The sequence below is a fragment of the Athene cunicularia genome (genome assembly GCF_003259725.1).
Source record: "Athene cunicularia isolate RWA chromosome 11 unlocalized genomic scaffold, athCun1 chr11_part1, whole genome shotgun sequence".
NCBI classification, from domain to species: Eukaryota; Metazoa; Chordata; class Aves; order Strigiformes; family Strigidae; genus Athene; species Athene cunicularia.
The window spans coordinates 1,763,608-1,784,171 of NW_020799113.1; the positions used below are offsets into that span (position 1 = coordinate 1,763,608).

The 20,564-nt window shown below is 37.1% G+C and overlaps 1 protein-coding gene across 2 annotated transcripts in view; it reads right to left on the minus strand.

Moving 5' to 3' along the window:
- CDH13 (cadherin 13) overlaps positions 1–20,564 on the minus strand; it is a 518,101-nt gene that overhangs the window by 152,541 nt on the left and 344,996 nt on the right. For both annotated transcript variants that reach the window (XM_026856742.1, XM_026856741.1), the window contains exon 7: positions 4,512–4,690. In XM_026856742.1, the coding sequence (XP_026712543.1) occupies positions 4,512–4,690 (179 nt within the window). The remainder of the gene's footprint in view (positions 1–4,511; positions 4,691–20,564) is intronic.

Consider the following 20,564-nt stretch of genomic DNA (forward strand, 5'->3'; position numbering starts at 1 on the left):
CATTTGTTCATAAGCTAGCTTTATAACTGGAAGCTTTTTTCTCTCCATTTTTTCTCCTTTTCTAACATTTGAGATACAATGGGCTATGGAATAATCTCTGAAAAGAGACCAAAGACCCACCACTTTTTCTCCGACTGAAGACCCACTGCTCCTCACGTTTACAGGCATCAGAAACCACAGTATAAGAAATTCATTAATCAAGGGAAAAGGAGGAATGTCTTGTTTATTTTATATTTTAAACAGAAAAGAAATATGAGTTATTGCAACATCTGTCACTAAAAAACCCCAAACCATAGAAATTGAGGTCCAGCTATGGATTTTACTGTATTGCAAAACAAGTTAAAGGTGTGCAAGTGGGAATTCTGTCAGAGAAGACAAGACAAAATGAAACAATTATTCCAACTCAGAGCTGATATGCTCCAAGCTATATGTTTTCCCACAATCACTGTAAATATGAATATTTTTTTTTTTTTTTTTTTTTTTTCCCCTTCCTTCCCCTGTTGTGCTCTATTTTGGGTCATTTAGTCCATACACTTTGATGGAGGGCATCTTTCTCCTCTGAATTTATGAATCAAAATGTATTCTCCAATGGATATCTGGAGGTATAATTTGCCCCCTAACACTCTTCAATCTTTATTGCTGACACATTCAAGGATGCCTAACTCCCACAAGAAAAAAACACATTAATCTTCAAAAATATCTCCTTACCTGCCTTCTGAAAATGAAAATGGATGTTCTTTGAGAAATTATCTGAGTTTTGCTTTAAACCCTGAGGATCATGTACTTTTGGAAACAATTTTGAATCTGAAAAATTTATAAATAAATATACACCGGTATATAAATACAAATCCTGCATGGTGCTAAGTATTTCCTTGGAGGCATGAAGCACTTGGCTTCCCTCAGCAGATGTCAATAGAAATCAAAAGCACTCAGCAGCTTGCTGGATGTAATCTGTGGGATTCCTACACACACTTTTTCTGCATACTGGAGAGAATGACTTTTTTGCTTGATGCCTTTCTAGGTGATACTATACTATGGAAATAGCTCCAAAGCACACACTGTCATCCATCTGTGCTAAATCAGACATCCATTCAATTACTACCAAAGTTAAGAATATAAAATAGCTAGGTTGGGGATCTGAAAGTGGATAGGCAATTCAGAAAAAAAGCTCCAAGATGACCTTTCTGTTTCTACATAATACATGAAAGAAAACAACCCTAAAGAGAGAGAGTGATGCCTTTCACATTACATATTCCTTCTGGTGACTGATGCACAGAACTTTGGAATAGCCTTTGAAGGAGAGGTCACTTAACACACCAGGGAGCATTCCCATCTCCATACCTTCAATTTAACAAGAGACTTAATAAATGCCAGTCACAGTAAAGAAATTTTGAAGACTTGTAGGAATTAAAAAAAAAATTGTCTTCATTTTGAGCTCATGCTATGTAGCTAAAAGAACAAGTAGATGCACAGTTGAGGTTCACCAGAAGCAAATTAATGCATTTCTTTTCTCTTTCTTTTAAATTTTGTTTTATTTTAAAAGTGTCTCCTTAAGAGTTTACTTTTAATTATAAAGTATCACCACAAAAAAAAATTATACTTTATCATTTGATTTGATTTTCATCTTTAAAATTATGAACCTAGATATTTACCTATGTATGATGGTATTTAACTGGATATAAAACCTGAGCTCTCTAGATGGCAAATTTATTTTTTTTTTTTTAACTTTATGGTAAATACCTGCATTTTGATTCTTTGCACTGAAACAAGAGTTTCTGAAGCTATGCCATTGCAACTTTTCTGAAAACGTTGCAGCATGGAAAAATAGTATGACTATACCGTATATGAAAAATGTTTCAGATGTAGTTGTATCTCCACATCTCAGTATCAACTTTTTGACTTGGAAAAAAAAAAAACCACCTCAAGTTGACCAACATTTGCAGTTCCTGGAGCTATGGAATTCCTCAGCAGAAATGCACCTTCCCCACTGCCTCCCCATATAAACCACATGTATGCCTTCATGAGCTACACCCAGTTACCTACAAATACTGCTGACACAAATCCCAGTCAAAAAGGATCGGCTTGAGTTGTTCAACATCCTTCTCTTTTCCAAGAAAACATTTTGAAAAAGCTTGCTCTTCTCTGTTCTCCACTAAGTTCCCAACAAAAAGGTAGGAAGAACCAAGGAGGTAAAAGCATTCCCCTCTCCTGTTCACAAACGCTGTTTCATGTGGTCTTTGTCCCACCATCATTCAGTGCCTCTATCTCTAATTTTTGTCCGCTGATGTTAACACCTGCTAGCAAGGCTTTCACGGGGAACATCATTTCTTTGTCCCATGTCTCTACAATACGCTTCATAGAAGAACATGACAAATAGCCAAAACATTTAAGAACTAGTGAGGTTCACCAGAGAAAATATAATAACAATAAGGCACTCATATCAGCTGTTATCCTACAAAGGAGTAGCACTCCTGGTCACCACCTTTCCAGCATCCTTAAAGGCACTTCTTCAAGCTCGGTGATGTGCAGATACTTTATTCCCTAAGCAGTAGTTAGACAGACACTTCCTTCTCCAGATGTTACTTCTGTCTCTCTCCACCTGAGGGAAACAATTCTCCAATAACTCAATTTCATGAGCTATTTATATAGTACTGAGATTGTGTTGGTACCCAAATTATTAGGCCACTTGTCCCTAAAAGCTGCTATTATGGTTAAAAGTAGAAGTTATACATCTTTGACCATGAATTACTAACTCCACGTATCTAAACAAGGAGACACGACTACGAGTTTCTACACAAGATATACGTAAGCAGGAAGGGGAAAAGCAGCTGAACCCAGAAAGATGACAGAACACAACACAGAACACCTTGTGAAGAAATGGAAAACATACTTCTTCCCAAGATTTTCACCTGACAACACAAAACTGCAGATAACGCTTGGGTTTAGTGTTAAAATTTTACACGGCCCGACATTTTGGCTCATAACACACACAGTATTTTCAGCAACAACAAAAATTACTTTGCAGTTTCAACAAGACTGCAGCGTGCCATCTCACCTTCAAGTAAAGGTATTGAATCGACTATTATTAAAAATCATGAGGAATTCAGATCTCGCTTTCAGGATATACTACCCAGCCACAATATCCGTTCGATTGAGGCCAGGCTTCTTCTATGGAGACAGCATCATTATTTCATGAATCACCAGTGACCTTTGGAAGAAACTAGGAAAAGCAGGCATGTTCATTCCCTTCCATTGATTTTCTAATTTTGAGTAAATTGGTTTAATCTGGGGAATGGTTATCTATTAGGAATAAAAATACCTAAGCTGACTTTAGAAAACAGTATAAAGCCTTTAAACTGCAACAATGAATACAGAAGGGAAACTTGAAGCAAAAGGGTAGTGATTGTATAAATCTTATCTTGGGCATGATTTTGTGGCCAGCCACACAAGTATGAAAGCATTGGAATATCTCTAAACTTAAAAGAGAAGTCTACAGGCCCAGACCTCAAGTTTACTGCACTATGTGTCTAGATATGTGCCTGGTTTACCCGTTAAATGTCCGCTGTTGGAAAAACCTGCAGGAAAAACTACTGACCTGAAGAGGGAAGTGATACGGGCATCATTTTTATCTGGTCAAAATGAGAAATAACGTGCTGAATATTGAGAACATTGATCAGTCCTGAATCTAAACGACTTAGAAGACAAGTTCAGTAAATCAGACCAGACCCGAAACAGCCTGCAAGGAAACAGCTTGGTCATCTCCAGGAACCTAAGAGCACACAGGCCCGTGTAATCAAAGGAAATGGTGATTTACAGAGTAACTCTTCCAGGGTCATCATTATATCGGTGTGTGGATCCCTCATATGCTGACAACTAAACCTTTGTTTTAACAGATTTGGTCTACTTTATTACCTTCTGAAGATGATGATCATATCTAAGCTTTCTTTACTATCAATTTATGTTCTCATAATGTTAGTAATTTATAACAAACATAGATTTTTGGCTGGTAGTTCACTTTAAAACCACGTGCAGACTACCTGTGTCCCTTTACTATTCCTTTTCTGTATTTCCATTTTTTGTCTATGGGATACCCAGTTAACTATTCTCTTAAAGTTCACTCAATAAAAAGTAGAAAAAAACAGAAAATTATTTAAAGCATTAAACTAACAACCTCTTAGCAAGCTAAATGAACAGTTAGGTTTGGGATTTTTTTTACTTCCAAATGCTCAGTTGATAACTCGAGGTTGAATTCCACTTATTCCGGAGATCTTTGTTCTCACCATCCAACACTACATGTCTTGCCTAGAAATTATGCACTACTAGATTTATAAATACTGATCAGAATATGTAACTTCTTATGCCCAAATGAGAAAGAAACAAAACTCTTAAAACATTCCTCAGAGCTGAGCATCTGAATCCCCACGCCTGCAACACTCTGAACCTCTTTTCACATCACAGACTATAGACAAATGTTAAAATGTCAGACTGGCGATCGGAAAATGTTCACTTACCTCACGATCCAACAGTACAGGGGACACCACTGTAACAATATCTCCCTTTTCTGGGTCAATGTAGAACATATTAGGAGATGGTTTGGTAGGGGTCTGTCTGAGGATGTTATACCGCAGAAGAGCATTGTCTGTGCTAGAGTCATCAGCATCAAACGCTGTCATACGCATCACAGTCGTTCCTAAGGGAAAGGTGGACAGACAACAGAATGCCGTCAGCAAGGACACGTAAAATTATATCACCTTCATGCGTGAGAACCAGGTGGGTACAACACATAATTATCTCATCAAGACCACTGAGGAGTTTCACCTGATAGTTTGTACTTGCATTTGTGTTATTTTTACTTGAGACTCGAGCTAAGAACAGAAGACTAGTGTTTATGGTTTGCAGCAGACACATGACTAATATAAATTCCCCATATTTGTGTGCTTTGTTGCCATCCATATTAATTACATCTCACTAAATGAGCTGCAGATGTATCTTTTTCACTTCTGTGGGTAGAAAGTCTACAAGATACTTATGATGAAAACGACAATGCTGAAATAAGAGAAAGGTCTCTCTTCACTTTAAAGTCTTGCACGATTTCAGAATTAGATATTATAATTTCCATTAACATGAAATTTTGTAATGATTAAAGCCTATATTATTCTAATTTCAGTTTGTACAAATTTATGGGCTTATTGTATCAGCCTCGATTAAAAAAAAAAAAACCAACAAAAAACCCACACCAAAACAACAAACCACCTCTATTGCCAGGCTATCCTTCAAGTGACGAAGGGGTTTTTTAACATGAAAATCCTGTAGCATGCAGTTCTGCTGTAGAGCGCAATAAGGTAAATGCTACTGGCTGCACAGACTCTGCATGATGCGCACAGGAAAAACCTCAATTCTTCTTCTATATCACAGTTAATACAGGGAGGACTGAGATGCTGCCAATTCTCTGTTTAGCTAGTGGAACACGTACTCCTGCATCACAGGCTCAAGTCTTTCCTCTCCCTTAGGCACACTAGGCTGACATAGCCTAAAAAATTCTGTCATAGCATTCTTTTCTTTGCTTTGTACAGCACGTTGAGAACTGAAGAAATGAAGTATTTAGTCACCTAGACTGAATTAGCGAGATATTCACCCCCAGCCCACTACAAATTCTGAATCAGTCCATTTGTAGGTATAAATGTAAACGTTATTTTTTAAAAAAACCTAACTGAATGTTATATATCATCATGCCAAAACTGAAGTATTTCTGGTAATACCGACCTGAAAAATAATAAAATCCTGCCAAATAAAGTCCTGATCAAATTAACAGCCTAGTTTCAACGGTGAATCAAAGTTAAGTAACAAATTAATGCAAACAGTATTAGCAAACTTTGTACAAATAAGGAATCTAGGAAGGTGTCTATTCTCTAGATTAAAAATCCCAACTGAAACAATTTATCAAACTCCATCATCTATACAATCTACATTTAAGTAGCTTAGCACTGAAACTATATCTAATCTGTGAACCACAGTGTCAAAGTTAGTTATAATTCTTAGAGATTAATTCTTATGTGGTGGCTAACCCTTTCTTTTCCCCCACAGACTTTCAGGCAAGTATTATTTTAAAATATCATGACCAAAAAAATTTCAAATACATTTCAAATACATTAACAGGTCTGTAAGACCTTATGATGTGTTCTCAGTATCCACATAGCTCTTTGTGGCAAAATAACTACAAGTAATTAAAATGTTCTGGTACAGACAAAGCCCAAGATATTACATTGGAAGTGTCAGCAGGAGAGAAATTCATATTATTCATGTACAATGACAACAACTGCCTGGTTCACTGTTAAACAAACACAACCGGTTTGCTTAGGGTAGGTTTCTTTTTTTCTTTTTTTTTTTCTTTGCCATACTTCCCAGAGTGCAAAGTATTGCCTTTTGTTGTAGTGACCTTGAATATAAAGTCTCAAAGGTTTTGCTTCATTACTACTTCAGGCAGAGTTACCCCTTGAGAAAACAAACTGAGATCTGACAGGATGTTGGTTTTATTCACCAGTGATTAAAGGTCAGACAGCTCAAAAAGAAGCTTACCACTGGATACCATGCTATGTTTTCCAATATTACAAGATAATCCTAGCCCTGAGATTTTCGCCTACTTTGTTTGAGACTTCTTCAGAAGGAAAAAGAGCAGCTTTCTGTTTTGAAGAACGAAGACTCACCATCTTTTCACAAGTACAACACACTGCTATTTTTTTAGATATTTATTGCATTTGAGAAAAATATATTCATATTGGATAATTTGTTTCACAAAGATCTAAGCCACAAGAATTCAGTGAAATAAAGAACAATTAAGGCAAATCTTCAAGGGATTGTAGATAGTGCCCAAGTACAAGAGAAGTCAAATGGGTGTCGGTATGCAACTCTTCTCTGAAAAATGCAATTTCATCGGATGCTATACTCAAGTACATTAGACTACATTTCAAATGAATATACAGTTGCTACCATTATTAATCTATTAGATGGGTTGATACTCAGCAGAGATTTAGAAACCAATTAAAATATATACTGAGGTAGAAATCCTATTTATATAGTTGTCCTAGACAGTTCTACTAAAATATTTCTGATGATAAGACTAAGGAAGGGACACATAGATTTAAGATCTGATGTAAGTCCCCAAATCTCTAGTTACTCTGGCATAAAACTGGTTTAATACAATGGCTGAATCTGATTCTGATTTGCCAGCTGCAGTTCTCTAGCCTTTCAACTCACTGGGCATTCTCTTGTTCTGTGCAATCATCCCTTTGGTGCATACAGATAAGAAATTCCAGCAGCTCAGAAGAGCTGAATTTTACATTCATTTTGCATAGAGATGTTAGCTCCAGGATGAAAGCTCTTGAGAATTAGATCCATTTTCTTCTATGTTGCTCCTGTCAGAAGTTTTGAGATACTGGTTTCTAGCTACCATGAAAGTGGCATTTACATTTAGGTACAAGTTGTTTTATTCTCACAAGTTCACATAACAGATGTAAAAACACACATAAAATTTGGGGTTGTCTTTAGATGTCATTATCCATTAGTACAGTTCATATAAGGTTCTACCTGTTTTCTGTTCATGAACAGAACAGACACCTCTTTAAACATCATCTATATGCTCACACTGCTACGACAACCAGGGGAGTTGCTGAATATCGTGGCTCAAAGGAAACCCTTGCACGGATTTGAATGCTGGTGCCAGACTTCTGCGGGCATGCTGAGAATGGCTCGTCCTCAGTCACACACTCTTTACACTCTTGTGCTCACAAGCAGATTTGCAAACCAACCTGAGTTCAATGCCATCCGTTCATTTCACAGCACAGCAGTACCTACTCTGTATCCTGTTCCATTAAAACTAAGCAAACAGAAACCCCCTCATATACGCAAAGCTAGAATGGGCTGGTATTTGTGGTTGATGCCCCCCCAGATCACAACATAACCAGCAGTTAAAATATATTCCAGGGACCTTTTGGAGAAGTCCAATAGCTGTATTTCCAGGGAAGAGCTTTCCTATCCTAGTTGGGGTGTTCTCAGACAGACCACACATGACCATACATTTGGGACTGGACCACCCCAAAAGGCAAGGTTTATCAAGATCTCTTTCCTGTAGAGGAATACAGTGACACAAATTTTTATTCTAAAAGGCTTTACAGCATACATCCAGTCAAAAGAGTTTAATTCAAGATGCACACTTCCCCAGTATTACTCCTTCATCATAAAGTTTTATTCTTCATAAAAGATTCATTTCCCCAGACCCATAAACTGACTACTTCTAATTCAGTGTCATTTTATAAATACTTCCATTCCTGGCATCAATCAAATGCAGCTGGCTTTCAAACCACAAAACAACAGCTTGCTACATTATCATGTTAAACAATATATATTAACTTATCAAGCTGAGGAAGAAATGTCTGCAAAATCAGCAACTTTATAGTTCTGCCGATGATGCACAGATACTCACTGAGTCAGTCTCTCTCAGTAAAGGTATAGTTATGCTTTGCTGTATTTCAGTACTCATGGTTTATTTGTCACACCTTCTGGGCAGTTTCACTATTACCATAATCACTCAAAACCTCTACTTGCACCTCCCAGAGTTCCTCACTGATCAGACATATATCCCACTAGCCAGGTCATTGCTCCAGAGGCTGCAACTATCCATCTGTTGATTGTTCATTTGGCCTGTAAACTGGCTTGGAAATATTGGCAAAAAAACTCCCCTTGGGCATTAAGAAGTAAAACACAATGCTTGCACAATTTTGTAGTGATTGGAGCAGATGGTTTCTTGGGAAAAAAGCTCTTTCGCATTTTGTTATTTACCTATTAATAACCTTTCTAGTTCTTTCTTTTTTTTTTTTTTTTTTTTTTTTTTTCCAAGAGAATACTGGGAACAGTTCAGCTGATGGATGAGATTATTACTAACCCTACCCTTTTATTTATTTAATTTATTTATTATATTCAGCTGCTGGGTTTACAAAAAAAGGACTGGCACATAATGGAAATAAGGCTTGTTTCCAGCTTGATGAAATGTGAACAAGTGTCTTAAGCCTACAGCCTTAAAAGACAACTCTGAATTTGAGTACTAACATTAAAATATCATCCAGTTTAAAGACTGAACATCTTAACTTTGAGAGCCACAGTGCTCAAAAAGTTCACCCTAGAGTTTTCTCATGTTGTTTTCACTCTTTTTGTGAGTCTCCACTGTATGTTCAGTACATTAAATGTTTTCTACATGTGCTGCAGAAAGGACAGGGTCTACTTTCCTAATTAATGTGACTGGATTGCTGACTTTTGTTTCCACCTTTTTCACAAGTTCAGATGTACCTCTGTACACTGATGATAATCAGATGCACACTGGCATACTTTCAAAAAGTAAAGCTATTTTAATCCAAAACCAAGAATAAATAATGAAAAATTAGCTGAAAAAAAGAAAGAAATCAAGAGGGTTACCTACATCTCTGGAGCACATTACATTTATTACTACAGGAAAAAAAAAAAAAAAAAAAAAGAAACCAACTTTCAGGGAATGGAGCAAAGGATGATACCCTCCTGACTACTATACTCATCGTAACTAATTACATGTTTGACTGTCATTTTGTACTGTAAAGACAACAAGCCCCAGGGAAGCAAAACAAATATAAGAAGAAAGGTCTATTATGGTTCCAATCAAGTGCATTTGAATTGCAACTGCAGTTATTAACTTATGTGTGTTATTAAAAACTTGAAGGCCTTGCTCAATAGCGAAGACATTTAGTCAGAATTAATGAGCTCAAGCATTCAGTGTATCTTATATTTGTACAGGGCAATAATTTTTTACACTGCGGGACTCTTTCACATTGTCTGTTTAGACGCTTGGCAAATTCAGGATGTGTGTATAGAGTTTAGACGGCATCACCAGTCAGGACACTGGTCATGGCAACATACCGCAGTCAGTGCGAGTAGAGGGATGCACTGGTGAACTGCCAGTTGTGGAATGAATACTAAATTTAAGTAGAGATGAACCGTTAAGAATTGCTACTATCTATGGAGAGTTAATGCAGCCAGAAAACATATAAATTGAGTAAGAAATAATGGGACATTCCTAGATGAACAGTAAAGCTGTACGAGCAGGTCAACCTTTAACAATACTAGCATTTAACCTCTTTTCTCATGAGTAGCATAGACGTTTTGGTAGAATAAGTTATTGACTCCTGGGATTTTTTTGAGAATGAGTTATACACAGTACTGTCCCTAGCCATACGGTAGGGTAGAGTGTCACATGACTGAAAACAATGTTAAGAGCTTTCAGGTATCTGCTGCTCCAGGCGAGATGTTGATATATGAAATGTCAGTAAATGAATTTGCATTAGTTGAAGTTATGTGACATGGATGCTACTTTGGTATATTGTGTTTTGTCTCTAGTGCTATGAATGTTTCATTCTTTAGGGTAAAATTGTTGAGTGGAAACACTGGAAATTATTAGCCCTACCACCAATTCCCAAATCATGCATATATTATCAGTACATACTAGGTTATGAGATTTTGTGGTAGCGTATGTACACTGAAACATGCTCTACTTTGTGCAGATACAAGGAATTATAAAGAAAAAAAAAAACAAAAAAACCCATTATTTATCCTTTCATAATACTAAGAGCCTCATCACAGATCTTGTGTTGTACAAAATATGAAACACACAGTCCCTGACTGGGATAATTTAAGATTTTAGACACTGTGCAGTCTTCTCAAAAAAAAAAAAAAAAAAATTGCACGTAGTCTTTGTATTTGTCTGATAGACTCCATATAGTGTTAAAGACTACAGATAGCACAAAACAGGCAGTTCCATGAGGAGCAAAATCAGCGGTCTCATTTCCTATCTGGTATTGTCCAAAGGCTCACCTGGATGCATAAGATGATCTTAAAGGGGCTAAAAGTCAGTCATGCTCTTAGCAAGGAACAGGGTAGTTAATAGGATGTTTTTTCTCCTCCTTTATTTTCATAAAACTTTTATGAATTTAAGGTACTCTTCAGACAACTTTATCCCTATGAGAAAAATTAGTGGAAACCGAGTGATGAATTGAAAAGTTTTGAGGGAGTGACTGCCAGACAGACAAGTAGAAACATGTGTTAAAATCTAACTTATTCAGATGGCTGCTTATTTTTATGTGCCGGTTTCTTTTCATCACGTATCTACATTCAAACTCAAAAATAAAAAGTATTCCCAAGAAGTCAGTTCATCAAAGGAAAGCAACAGGCTGTTTTTTCTCTATGCCAAGTGTACTATTTATTAACCTTCCCCCTCATCTGAACATACAGAGGTACAGCAGTACCAACAGAAACCTTGATATACGGTGACGTAGCTGTTAAAGGTTTTTATGTAACAGAAACAGGGCTGGTTGGTAGAAATGTTCTCCTCTATTTCAGAGTACAAGGCAAACTCCTCAACTTAAAATACTGACTTTTCACATTTAAAAAATAAAAGGGCTTAATATTTTAAGACACAGGGTTCCTGAGAAAGGAAGGAAAGTGCTGGGATGTGTTCCTGAAACAAGTTTATCTTTTCTTAAATGCAAATCTAAACCTCCAGATAACAAGAACGAGGGAAATAGGAGAGGAATAGTGACTGCTCTGCTGCTGTTAGAACCTCCGTGCCAAATTATATGTACTACAACTCCATCTTTCCCTAAACAGTTCCACCCAGTTCTACTCGACATCATTGTTACTTCAGAAAACAAGCCTTTCTTGCTCAGACATGGGGAATTCATCACGTTTGTTCACCTACAGCCTCTTCAGATGGGCTGGAAATTACAAATTTAGTGAAAGAGGACTTAGAATTATAGAGCTGTAGATTAAAAAAAAAAAACAATGTCCTTTCTCCAGATAGGAACAGGCTGTAGATTTAAGCAAATGATCAAAGATTTTTTCTTAACTAGGATTCTGTCTAAGTTCTGGATCTGTAGTAAAAATGTTGCACTCTCGTGTCTGCTTCCCTTTTGACCAGTGAAGTCTATTAAGAAAAGGCATGAATTACTTCTTGGATCATGACCATAAGCTATAAAAAGTCCCACTGTTCTAATATTCTAACTGCCAATTCATAACATAATCTTATATGTCAGATAACATAATTCATAAGGCAGTATAACACATTCTCTTGAAGTAAATGGTTTAATGTAAATGATGATATGCATTGAACATCTCACAGCAGGCGAATATGACAGAACAGTGATTTATGGGTGAAGGAATAGCTGTTCAATATACAAAGAGTAAGATTCAGCCCTAGGCACACTCAGAAAACACAGAGGACCCACATTCTCTCTGGAGCTTGGCTAGCAGTAGAAGTCAATCAGAAAAATCACAGGAAATAAAGACTAGATGAGACATTAAAGCATCATTAAATTCAGCCCCCTAAAAATGATGCAGGACCATTCTTGAACAGATACAGAATACTGGTTTCTGCGCTGATAACCTCAAATGGAGAAATTTCCACACTCCCCAAGTAAATTATCACCATGCCAAGTGCATTTAGAAACCGCTATCAGAAAGCTAGCTCAAATCCTAAGAGATAAGTCAATGCTTCAAATAACCATCTAAACTCTAGACCGTCACTGCACCAGTGGAGATGGAGGATGCGAAGCTCTTCCCTCACCTTTTATAAAGCTACCAGAGGTAAAAAGTCTGAGACTCGACACCTCTTGCCTAGAGTGACTTATTCATTCCCTCAGCCCTTTGATCTGAACTGTTTGACAGCTGAAACATTTTGTCAGAGATGCTTACAACTCACATGATTCACCACGCTGTTTTCCCAGGTCCCATGTAAAATTGGAATTGCCTGCAATCATTCAAATTTGATTTCAGACGTATACAAGCTGTTTAAATGCAGATGCAAACTTTTATAGTCAAGAACAGCCAAGCAGAGAGCTTACTAAAAATATATATTCTGCACTCATCACTGTTTTATAATCCGAATGTTTTCTTTTAGCTTTTTTCTATCTCTTTATTAGTTTCCCATTCTTCTATTCTTCCCTGTTTATCTGGGTGGCAAAGTTCTGGCCAGAGCAATGCATATTGCTAATAGACAGTGATTTTTTAAAGTAACACAAATATATAAAGCCTGATGCAAATTTCACATCCAGAAATACCCATGAGAAATTACCTTTTGAATGTGGTAGGTAGCTTCCTCTAAACTTCAAGACAGAAAATAAACCAGACAAAATTAGATTAATCATTTAACTTTCTCCCAGAAAAGAAGTTAATATCCAGGTTCTCCTAGCCTCTAAGCAGGGAGGCACTCTCAATCAAGATAAATGAGGAAAAGAAAATAGATGTTTCAGAGACTTCACTTAGGTTAGTAAAAAAGGATTGTCAATTATTTGCATTGTGAACTTCTGGGAGAGGACTGGCCATCTTCCCCTTCAAAGCCACTTTCACCTCGTCTATATCCAGCCCTGTCAAGAAGAGTTAGTATTCTGAATATTTACAGAAACGGCCACAGGGACAAGTATAGACTCTTCTCTTAGCCTTTCTATTAAACAAAACATAGCTAGCCCCTGGGAACCTAGTTCACATTCAGCTGTCTGTCAAGCCATGAAAGCCTCTGAGCTTGGAGGCGCAGCAGCACTTCCCAGCTCTTGGAGTCGGGTACAGATCCTGGCCACCCACAACCCTTTCACAGCACCAGCGTCCTTTGGAAAGAACACTTGGGTACACTGGTAGAGAGGTGTGTCCACCAGTATAGGGTACTGGAGACCCTGGACTGTGAGGGCATACCTCAGCGGAGAAAGAATCAAGGTAACACTTCAGCCTTTATTTATTTATTTATTTTATTTTTTAATAGGGAATAACAGCTTCAGCATAGAGATGTCTGTCAGTCATATTTTCTTTTTAAACTAGGACTGTCTGTAAAGCAAGAGTGAAACTAGTTAAATAATATTCATGGAAATGTAAGAGATCGGTGCCAAATGTAAGTTTTAAATCAGTAATATATTAAAATCTAATAACACTGAGAATTAAACTGAATCAAGAATAATATTTTTCCTTTCATTCCAACAACAAATTATTTCAAAATTAAAAAAAAAAAACCCCGAATGTAATGCCTTGACAGTAAGTGTCTCTCTTTTTAAAACTTGGTAAAAATACAGTCTGCGTGGGATGGGTAATAAGAAACCCAAGCTACATACTGTGTGTGCATACTCTGCATTAGGACTTGTTCGAGAACAACAGGATGGAGATATTTTTTCTAAGTAGTTAATGTTTTCACAGATTTCCATAATCTTTTGATCAGGGCCATACTTCACAGATGAAACATCTCAGGCTTTAAATTACCCACCTTTGTACAGGACTTGACTGGCTTCTTAGAAATATAAGAAAGGCAGCAATTATACTCCCCTGTTGCAGTGGGCTTTAATCAAAACCACGTCATTACTTTACAGAAATCACTGTAGACTATTCTTCTATGTCCAAGTAAGGTACATTGGCATCCTTCCTGATCAAAAGGCAATAATACATTTAAATAAGATCTCTTAGTACAAGGTCAATCTTCCCTGATTGGAAATGCTTTTTGAGACAGTGGGCCAGAATTTCGGTTGATCTAAATCAGCCCAGCACTACTAAAGCAAAGATTTATATTGAGGCTATAGAATACAGGAATGACCTTGAGGGTCTCTATTAGGTGTGCACAGCATTATATTGCCTTTATTCCCTTTTTACCTTCCTAATTTCTCACTTCAGTATATGTGAAATGAAAGAGGAAAGCAAAAGGATGATCTGTACCTTTTTTTGTGCTTCTTCTGTATTAGACACTCTTATTTCTTGCTACCAGCAGCTTATACAAGCATCAATTTTTTCACATGGATATAGGATAATGGCAATACATCAATACACACTTCATCAGCTACTGCACCTTAGAAGTCCTCATCTTTATTTGCCTCTAATATGAACCGGTTGTGCATTAAACTCATGTTACAAAGTGGGGATGTGATAGAAAACTCTATCCTTGTTATCCACGATTCTGTCACTGTGATTCTCATCACCTCCATCAATCCAAAATTAATCCATATAAGCCAAGGGTGCGTCAATATTATAAAAGTAGCACTAATGAAAGAAGAATCAGACCTCATAATGAGGAAGTAAATCTTCGTACACAGTTTCTAGTTTCATCTGTAGGAACCAGAGCACACACTTATGTATCATTTCATCTTTGTATTGATTTCATAGTCAAGTCCTAGCCCTTTGATCTATTAAACATCTGAAAGTTTTTATCTGAGGGATAAGTGCTTCCATCTTAATACAGGTTCTTTTTTAGGTGAGTTTTGTTTTTCCTTCCCCCTCCTGCAGATGAACTACCAGATAAATTATTTGGTTGGTTTCCCAGTATCTGCTCTGCTGAAGTTATTAAAATTCATCCTGCCCCGACAATAGTTCATAATGAATTTCTTCTCTGCTAGACCCAATAAATGAAATAGGCAACTACTCCCTGTTCTTCATCCAGAGAATTGCATTAAGTCCATTGCACTTTTCTAGATAAATCATATCAAAGATGCAGTAATTCCTGTTAAAACTACGAACAGAAGTGGAATATTTGATTGTGAGGTTTTAAACTTAGTATTGAAAAAATCCTTACAGCAGATCATAAGGCATGTCTTGGAAATATATCCTTTCCCTTAAAAAGGATTCATTCTTCCTCTATACATGCTGAACCAAGTTCAATAGCTTCCCTCAGTAAAGAAGTCCTCAGTGAGGAAGGATAAACACAATCAGTCACTCTGCAAACCTACACTTTGATTTGGTCAGCCTTTTAATCAAGTTCATGGCAACTACTCATTCCCTAATAGCATTTGAGAATAACAGAAGGGGAATGTTTTTCAGCCATTTCCCCGTCTTGAGATTGAAATATCTGCATATAGAAGCACTACTCAAACCCCTCTTTTTGGTTAAATTATATTTTAAAGCCACTGAATTTAATAAATTATTCAGATACTGAAAGAGTATGTGCTATGATTTTAAGGCAGGTCTTTGAAACAATCTGATAAATCACAGGTTTCAAAACCTCTGCCCATATAGGTAACAAGAATGCAGTTGGGAGTGTGTCATACAGGTTTTCAGTAGGGGCCTTGATGTTCTTTCCTGAGTTAATTAAGCCACTAAGTTCAGGAAGTTTGAGGTTAGACGGTGTGATTAATTTCACTCAGCTCTAACCATTTTAGGCTCGGGTATCTAGTCTTTTAAGTTTCTTAACAGTCACTGAAGAGGGACTGGCAATTTTGGATCTAGTTCATCCCATTCTAAGCTAAATATTTAAAGAAAGGTGAGATGGGGCACCTTTAGAAGTGATTAATTCTGGAGAAAATCTAACTCAGAAAAGATATCAAACTCCTGGGCACTTAAAATACCATTCTTATTAATTCTGCCCATCACTACAGATGTGGAAAACAGGGTGAGAATAATGTACTTTTGTTCCAGTATCGCACACTCTAAAATACTTTCTTTCCTACTTTGTGACTGCTTATGGCTGAAGGGAAGGCAAGCTTGTAGGAAGCGCGTTAAGAGGCCTGCCCCAGCGCTGTGCTGGACAGCTTTACAGTCTGCACTGCCACTTGACCCTGGGAAAGCGGAGGTCTGCAAGGATTAACAGCAGGCCGTGATATCACTGTTCTTACTCCCTTCAAATTGATGCATCATGCTAGGAAAGGACCTTAAGCAACAAATCACGTTATTTTAACTTTGTGTGTAATTGATTTAGTATTAAAAGGGCTACATTATGTCCCTGCAGTGAAAATATGGGTATGGAAAAGGCTCTGTATGTCATAAAACATCTAAATATTGACCGTGGAACTCCTTAATGTAAAATTAATAATTAAACACAGAACAGCTCACCATATATCACTGTCAGCAATTGGACGTGGAGATGATAAAGATTTTCAGAGCTGTGTGCAAATAGAGTGTCATTAGGTCACAGGCTTGCTCAAGTATATTTACACATGTGCACATATTCTTTTTTAGGCCCAGAGAAAACACTCATCACTTAGTGCTGTATTCTGTTAAGAAGGAGGACCCAGAAATAGATTTTAAATGGCAACACACCTCTACCTTTCCACCAAGGACTTTTACACAGCCCTCAACTTGAACACACTCAAAATTCCAGTGGCTCACGTGGCTTGCAGTGAACTGATTTCAACTGCTAAACATCCTAATCCACTGAGCCCTTCTCCCTTCATGTTTCCTCCTCATGTTTTGGCTAGCTGAGGCCAAAAGGGGCTTTGTTCCTTCACTCTCCAAGCTGGCTTGCGGGGATCAAAGTCCAGAAGCTCTAAACCACATCTGTAGAGTGCTGACAAGCTCTCTCCTGCCATGACTTCCACTGCTCCCTGGTTTTGAAGCTGAGCTTCTCATTTTACAAAGAACTTCATATGAACCTGGCAACATGGTCTTTGCTGTGGAGATGGCTCAAGTGTGGGTCAGGTTGGAGTGCAAATGGATGACGATGTATCTGTCTTTGGGTATCCATATTGACTTTTTTTTTTTTTTTCTATTTTTCCATATTCTGGTGCTATACATACTTGGCTGAGTCCTAAACTGTAGGAAGGCAGACTTATAGACTGCTTTTTGGGTTGAAGAGCACCAGAAATGGTCATAACGCTATACAGCCAGCTAGTTCAGTCACGTCTGTACCAACTCTTGCACAAAGCAAAAGATCATTTTCTGTCCCATAACAAACGCCTGATTCTAGTCAGTACAATTTTTGTAGGCAACGACATCAAATACATACTAGTAATTCAGTTCTATTGTATTCAGTGGCATCTATCAGGCATATAAATAATAACAAGTGAGCTTTTAATTTCCTTTTTACTTTTCAAATGCAGGACTTCAATGAAATACTGTCTCTTGGGAAGAAGGTGTGTCTGGCCTGTGTAAAGACTGTACTGAATGGAGCTCTAACAGAGGTAAACGTCCATTCCCCCCATCTTCTTTCCCCATCAAAGTAAATGGAAAAGCAAACGGGACCTAGGAGCAGACAGGAGTGGCCCTGTCTTGGGTTCCCTGTTGACTTTTCCCTCACAATTTATAGAGCTGAAAACGTCAATAGCAATATACCACCAAGTTTAAAGGCAATCTGTAAACACAATTTGTCAAACACATTCATAAAGCTTCCACCCCACCTCAGGTCTTCTCTAATTTTGAGTGGAGCCCTGGTGCAAGGTGTATGGAAGAATGACAATTCCACAAGGTATCAGCCTTCAGGATAAAAATCTCGAAGAGTTTGAGTGGATTTCTTCCATGCAAAACTTCAGTTAGAAAAATCAAGTAAAAAATATTTTACTTTATACTCCCTGAGCTTCTGTGATTTATTCATTTGTTTTTCCACTAACTTATATGAAATCTTATTTTCTATGGATGCGAGCTGTAAATCTCCCTGCTCGTCAACAAAGTCAAGGTCAGTACTGAGTCATAGTGTTTGTCTCCAAGATGTCTGCTAATATCTTTCACTTCACAATCGGATTAGATCATCAGTACGTTATTACATATTATATTGACATAAACTCGAGGGGGGAGAGCCACAGAATCCCTACTACAGCTCTATTCTAAATTATTTTAATTTTGGCAAGGCTAGTAACCTCTGCAACCCCTCGAAACTTAACACCTGCTAAAGAAAAAACCCAAAACAACCAAACAACAAAACCCTTATCAACTTTGATATCTTTAAATGATAATTATTTTATGTTCGTTTATCTACAGTAAAATAACTTTGACAGTTAGAAGTGAGCCGCACTGATTTGTATTTATGGATTATGTGTTAAATTTGAAAAATTGTAGCTTTAATCATACATTCACAACAGATCTTGCAAGTCTAAGAGGAGACAGGTATTCCAATAAAATGTACCAATGTCAAATAAATTTATTCTCTATTTTTATTACATTACCAGGCACATGCATTAGATAGCTCCAGACTCTTTTGTTCGGGGAATTCACTTAGCTTTTTATTCAAATGAACTACTTTAAAGAGAGAACAGTTTGTAACTTCATTCACTTGCATGCCACTTATGAAATAACCCATTGATACTAATCCCAGCAGCACTCTGTTAAGCGCATTGTACTTTCTATGCCTGTAACAACCAGATCTGATAATGATCTTCTTTGCACTGAATATATCTGTTGACACAGTGCAACTAAGAATTAAACCAAATGGATAATTTGCTAAAGCAAATAAAAGGCAGCATATTTTATAAGTTTCTGAGTTACACTGTAATGACAGAGAATACCAATAACCTTTTAAAAAAAATTAAGAAAACAGTAACATATACTCATGCAAGCACTGACTTTTAAAACTACACAACTGGTGACAAATTGGTTATGTTGTCAAGAGCACAAAAATGCAGGTGCTAATAGCTCAGCTTTTTGCATGGTGCTAAGATCATAATGTTCTCAAAGAATATAAGCTCTAAAGATATCAGGCATGTGATCTCTTCTGTATATATTTACTGAATTTTTCAGACTTTTCCTGGCTACTAAGACTCCTTCTATATTAATATACATAAATACTTGCTCCAAAATTTAATAATACATACTAAGACTATGTAGAGAAACATTCACGTCTTTCGATTGAATACCAGGGATATTTTCTATCATTGTTTGAGGCTAAGTTTCGCTTGAAACACCTAGATGCATTCAGATCTCTTGTTAAAAAAATCCCAGGATGAAAAATATCTCCTCTAACGTTCCATATGGTTTTTGCATTTAACAAATGAACAGCTTGTGCATTACATTACTGCCTTCATAGCATGCCATCCTCTTAGTTTCACATACCACGAAATATTGTATTCTACAAACCAGTGTTTTAGTTGCTGGAATCAAACACAACAGCAAAAAGTAAAAAGGGAGGCTCCCAGAAACAGGTCCTATGCAAACTGTGCTGTAGGCTGACCTCCTCTCACTTAGTTCCAACTTTCTCAAGAGTTGCATCCTTCAGATTTTCAGTTCGTGAAGAAAGCAACTTTATTAAAAATTACGTTTACAAAATAGTTATTTGGGTGACAAGCAATAATGCTAGAGCATTTCTATCATTTACACTGACCTTTTGCATGCAAAGATAATCTAAAGCAGTTGCCAGCTGAATAACTAAGCTGCCTGTATCCAACTGGAATAGGTTCAACCTGGTGCCTGAATGGTCTGAGCCAAAAATTCTCGCCCCCCACACCCTTTTGGTTGGAAACCTGCTGGTGGTGCTGAAAATAAGATAGGTTTGCTAGAAGTAACATTCACACCTGGGCTCTGTACTCAAAAAAAAAAAAAAAAAAAAAAAAACTGCCATTCTCTGCTTAGACTGTCCATAAATCCATTCTTTTGCAAAATTAGTACATAGTAGAAGCTGCAGAAAAGCACCACTGAAGTTTTTATTCCAATTTAGCACTCTTAGAAGTAGTTCATAATATCGTTCAGCTGCATTCCGCTTGCAAAATTACCTAGTTACGCTAATTTCAGAGGGGTTTTATCACATTTCCATGTAGAATATAAATTGATAAATGTTCTGTTGGCATACCAGGTATGGGATCTACCACGTATACTACCTGACCTCCACT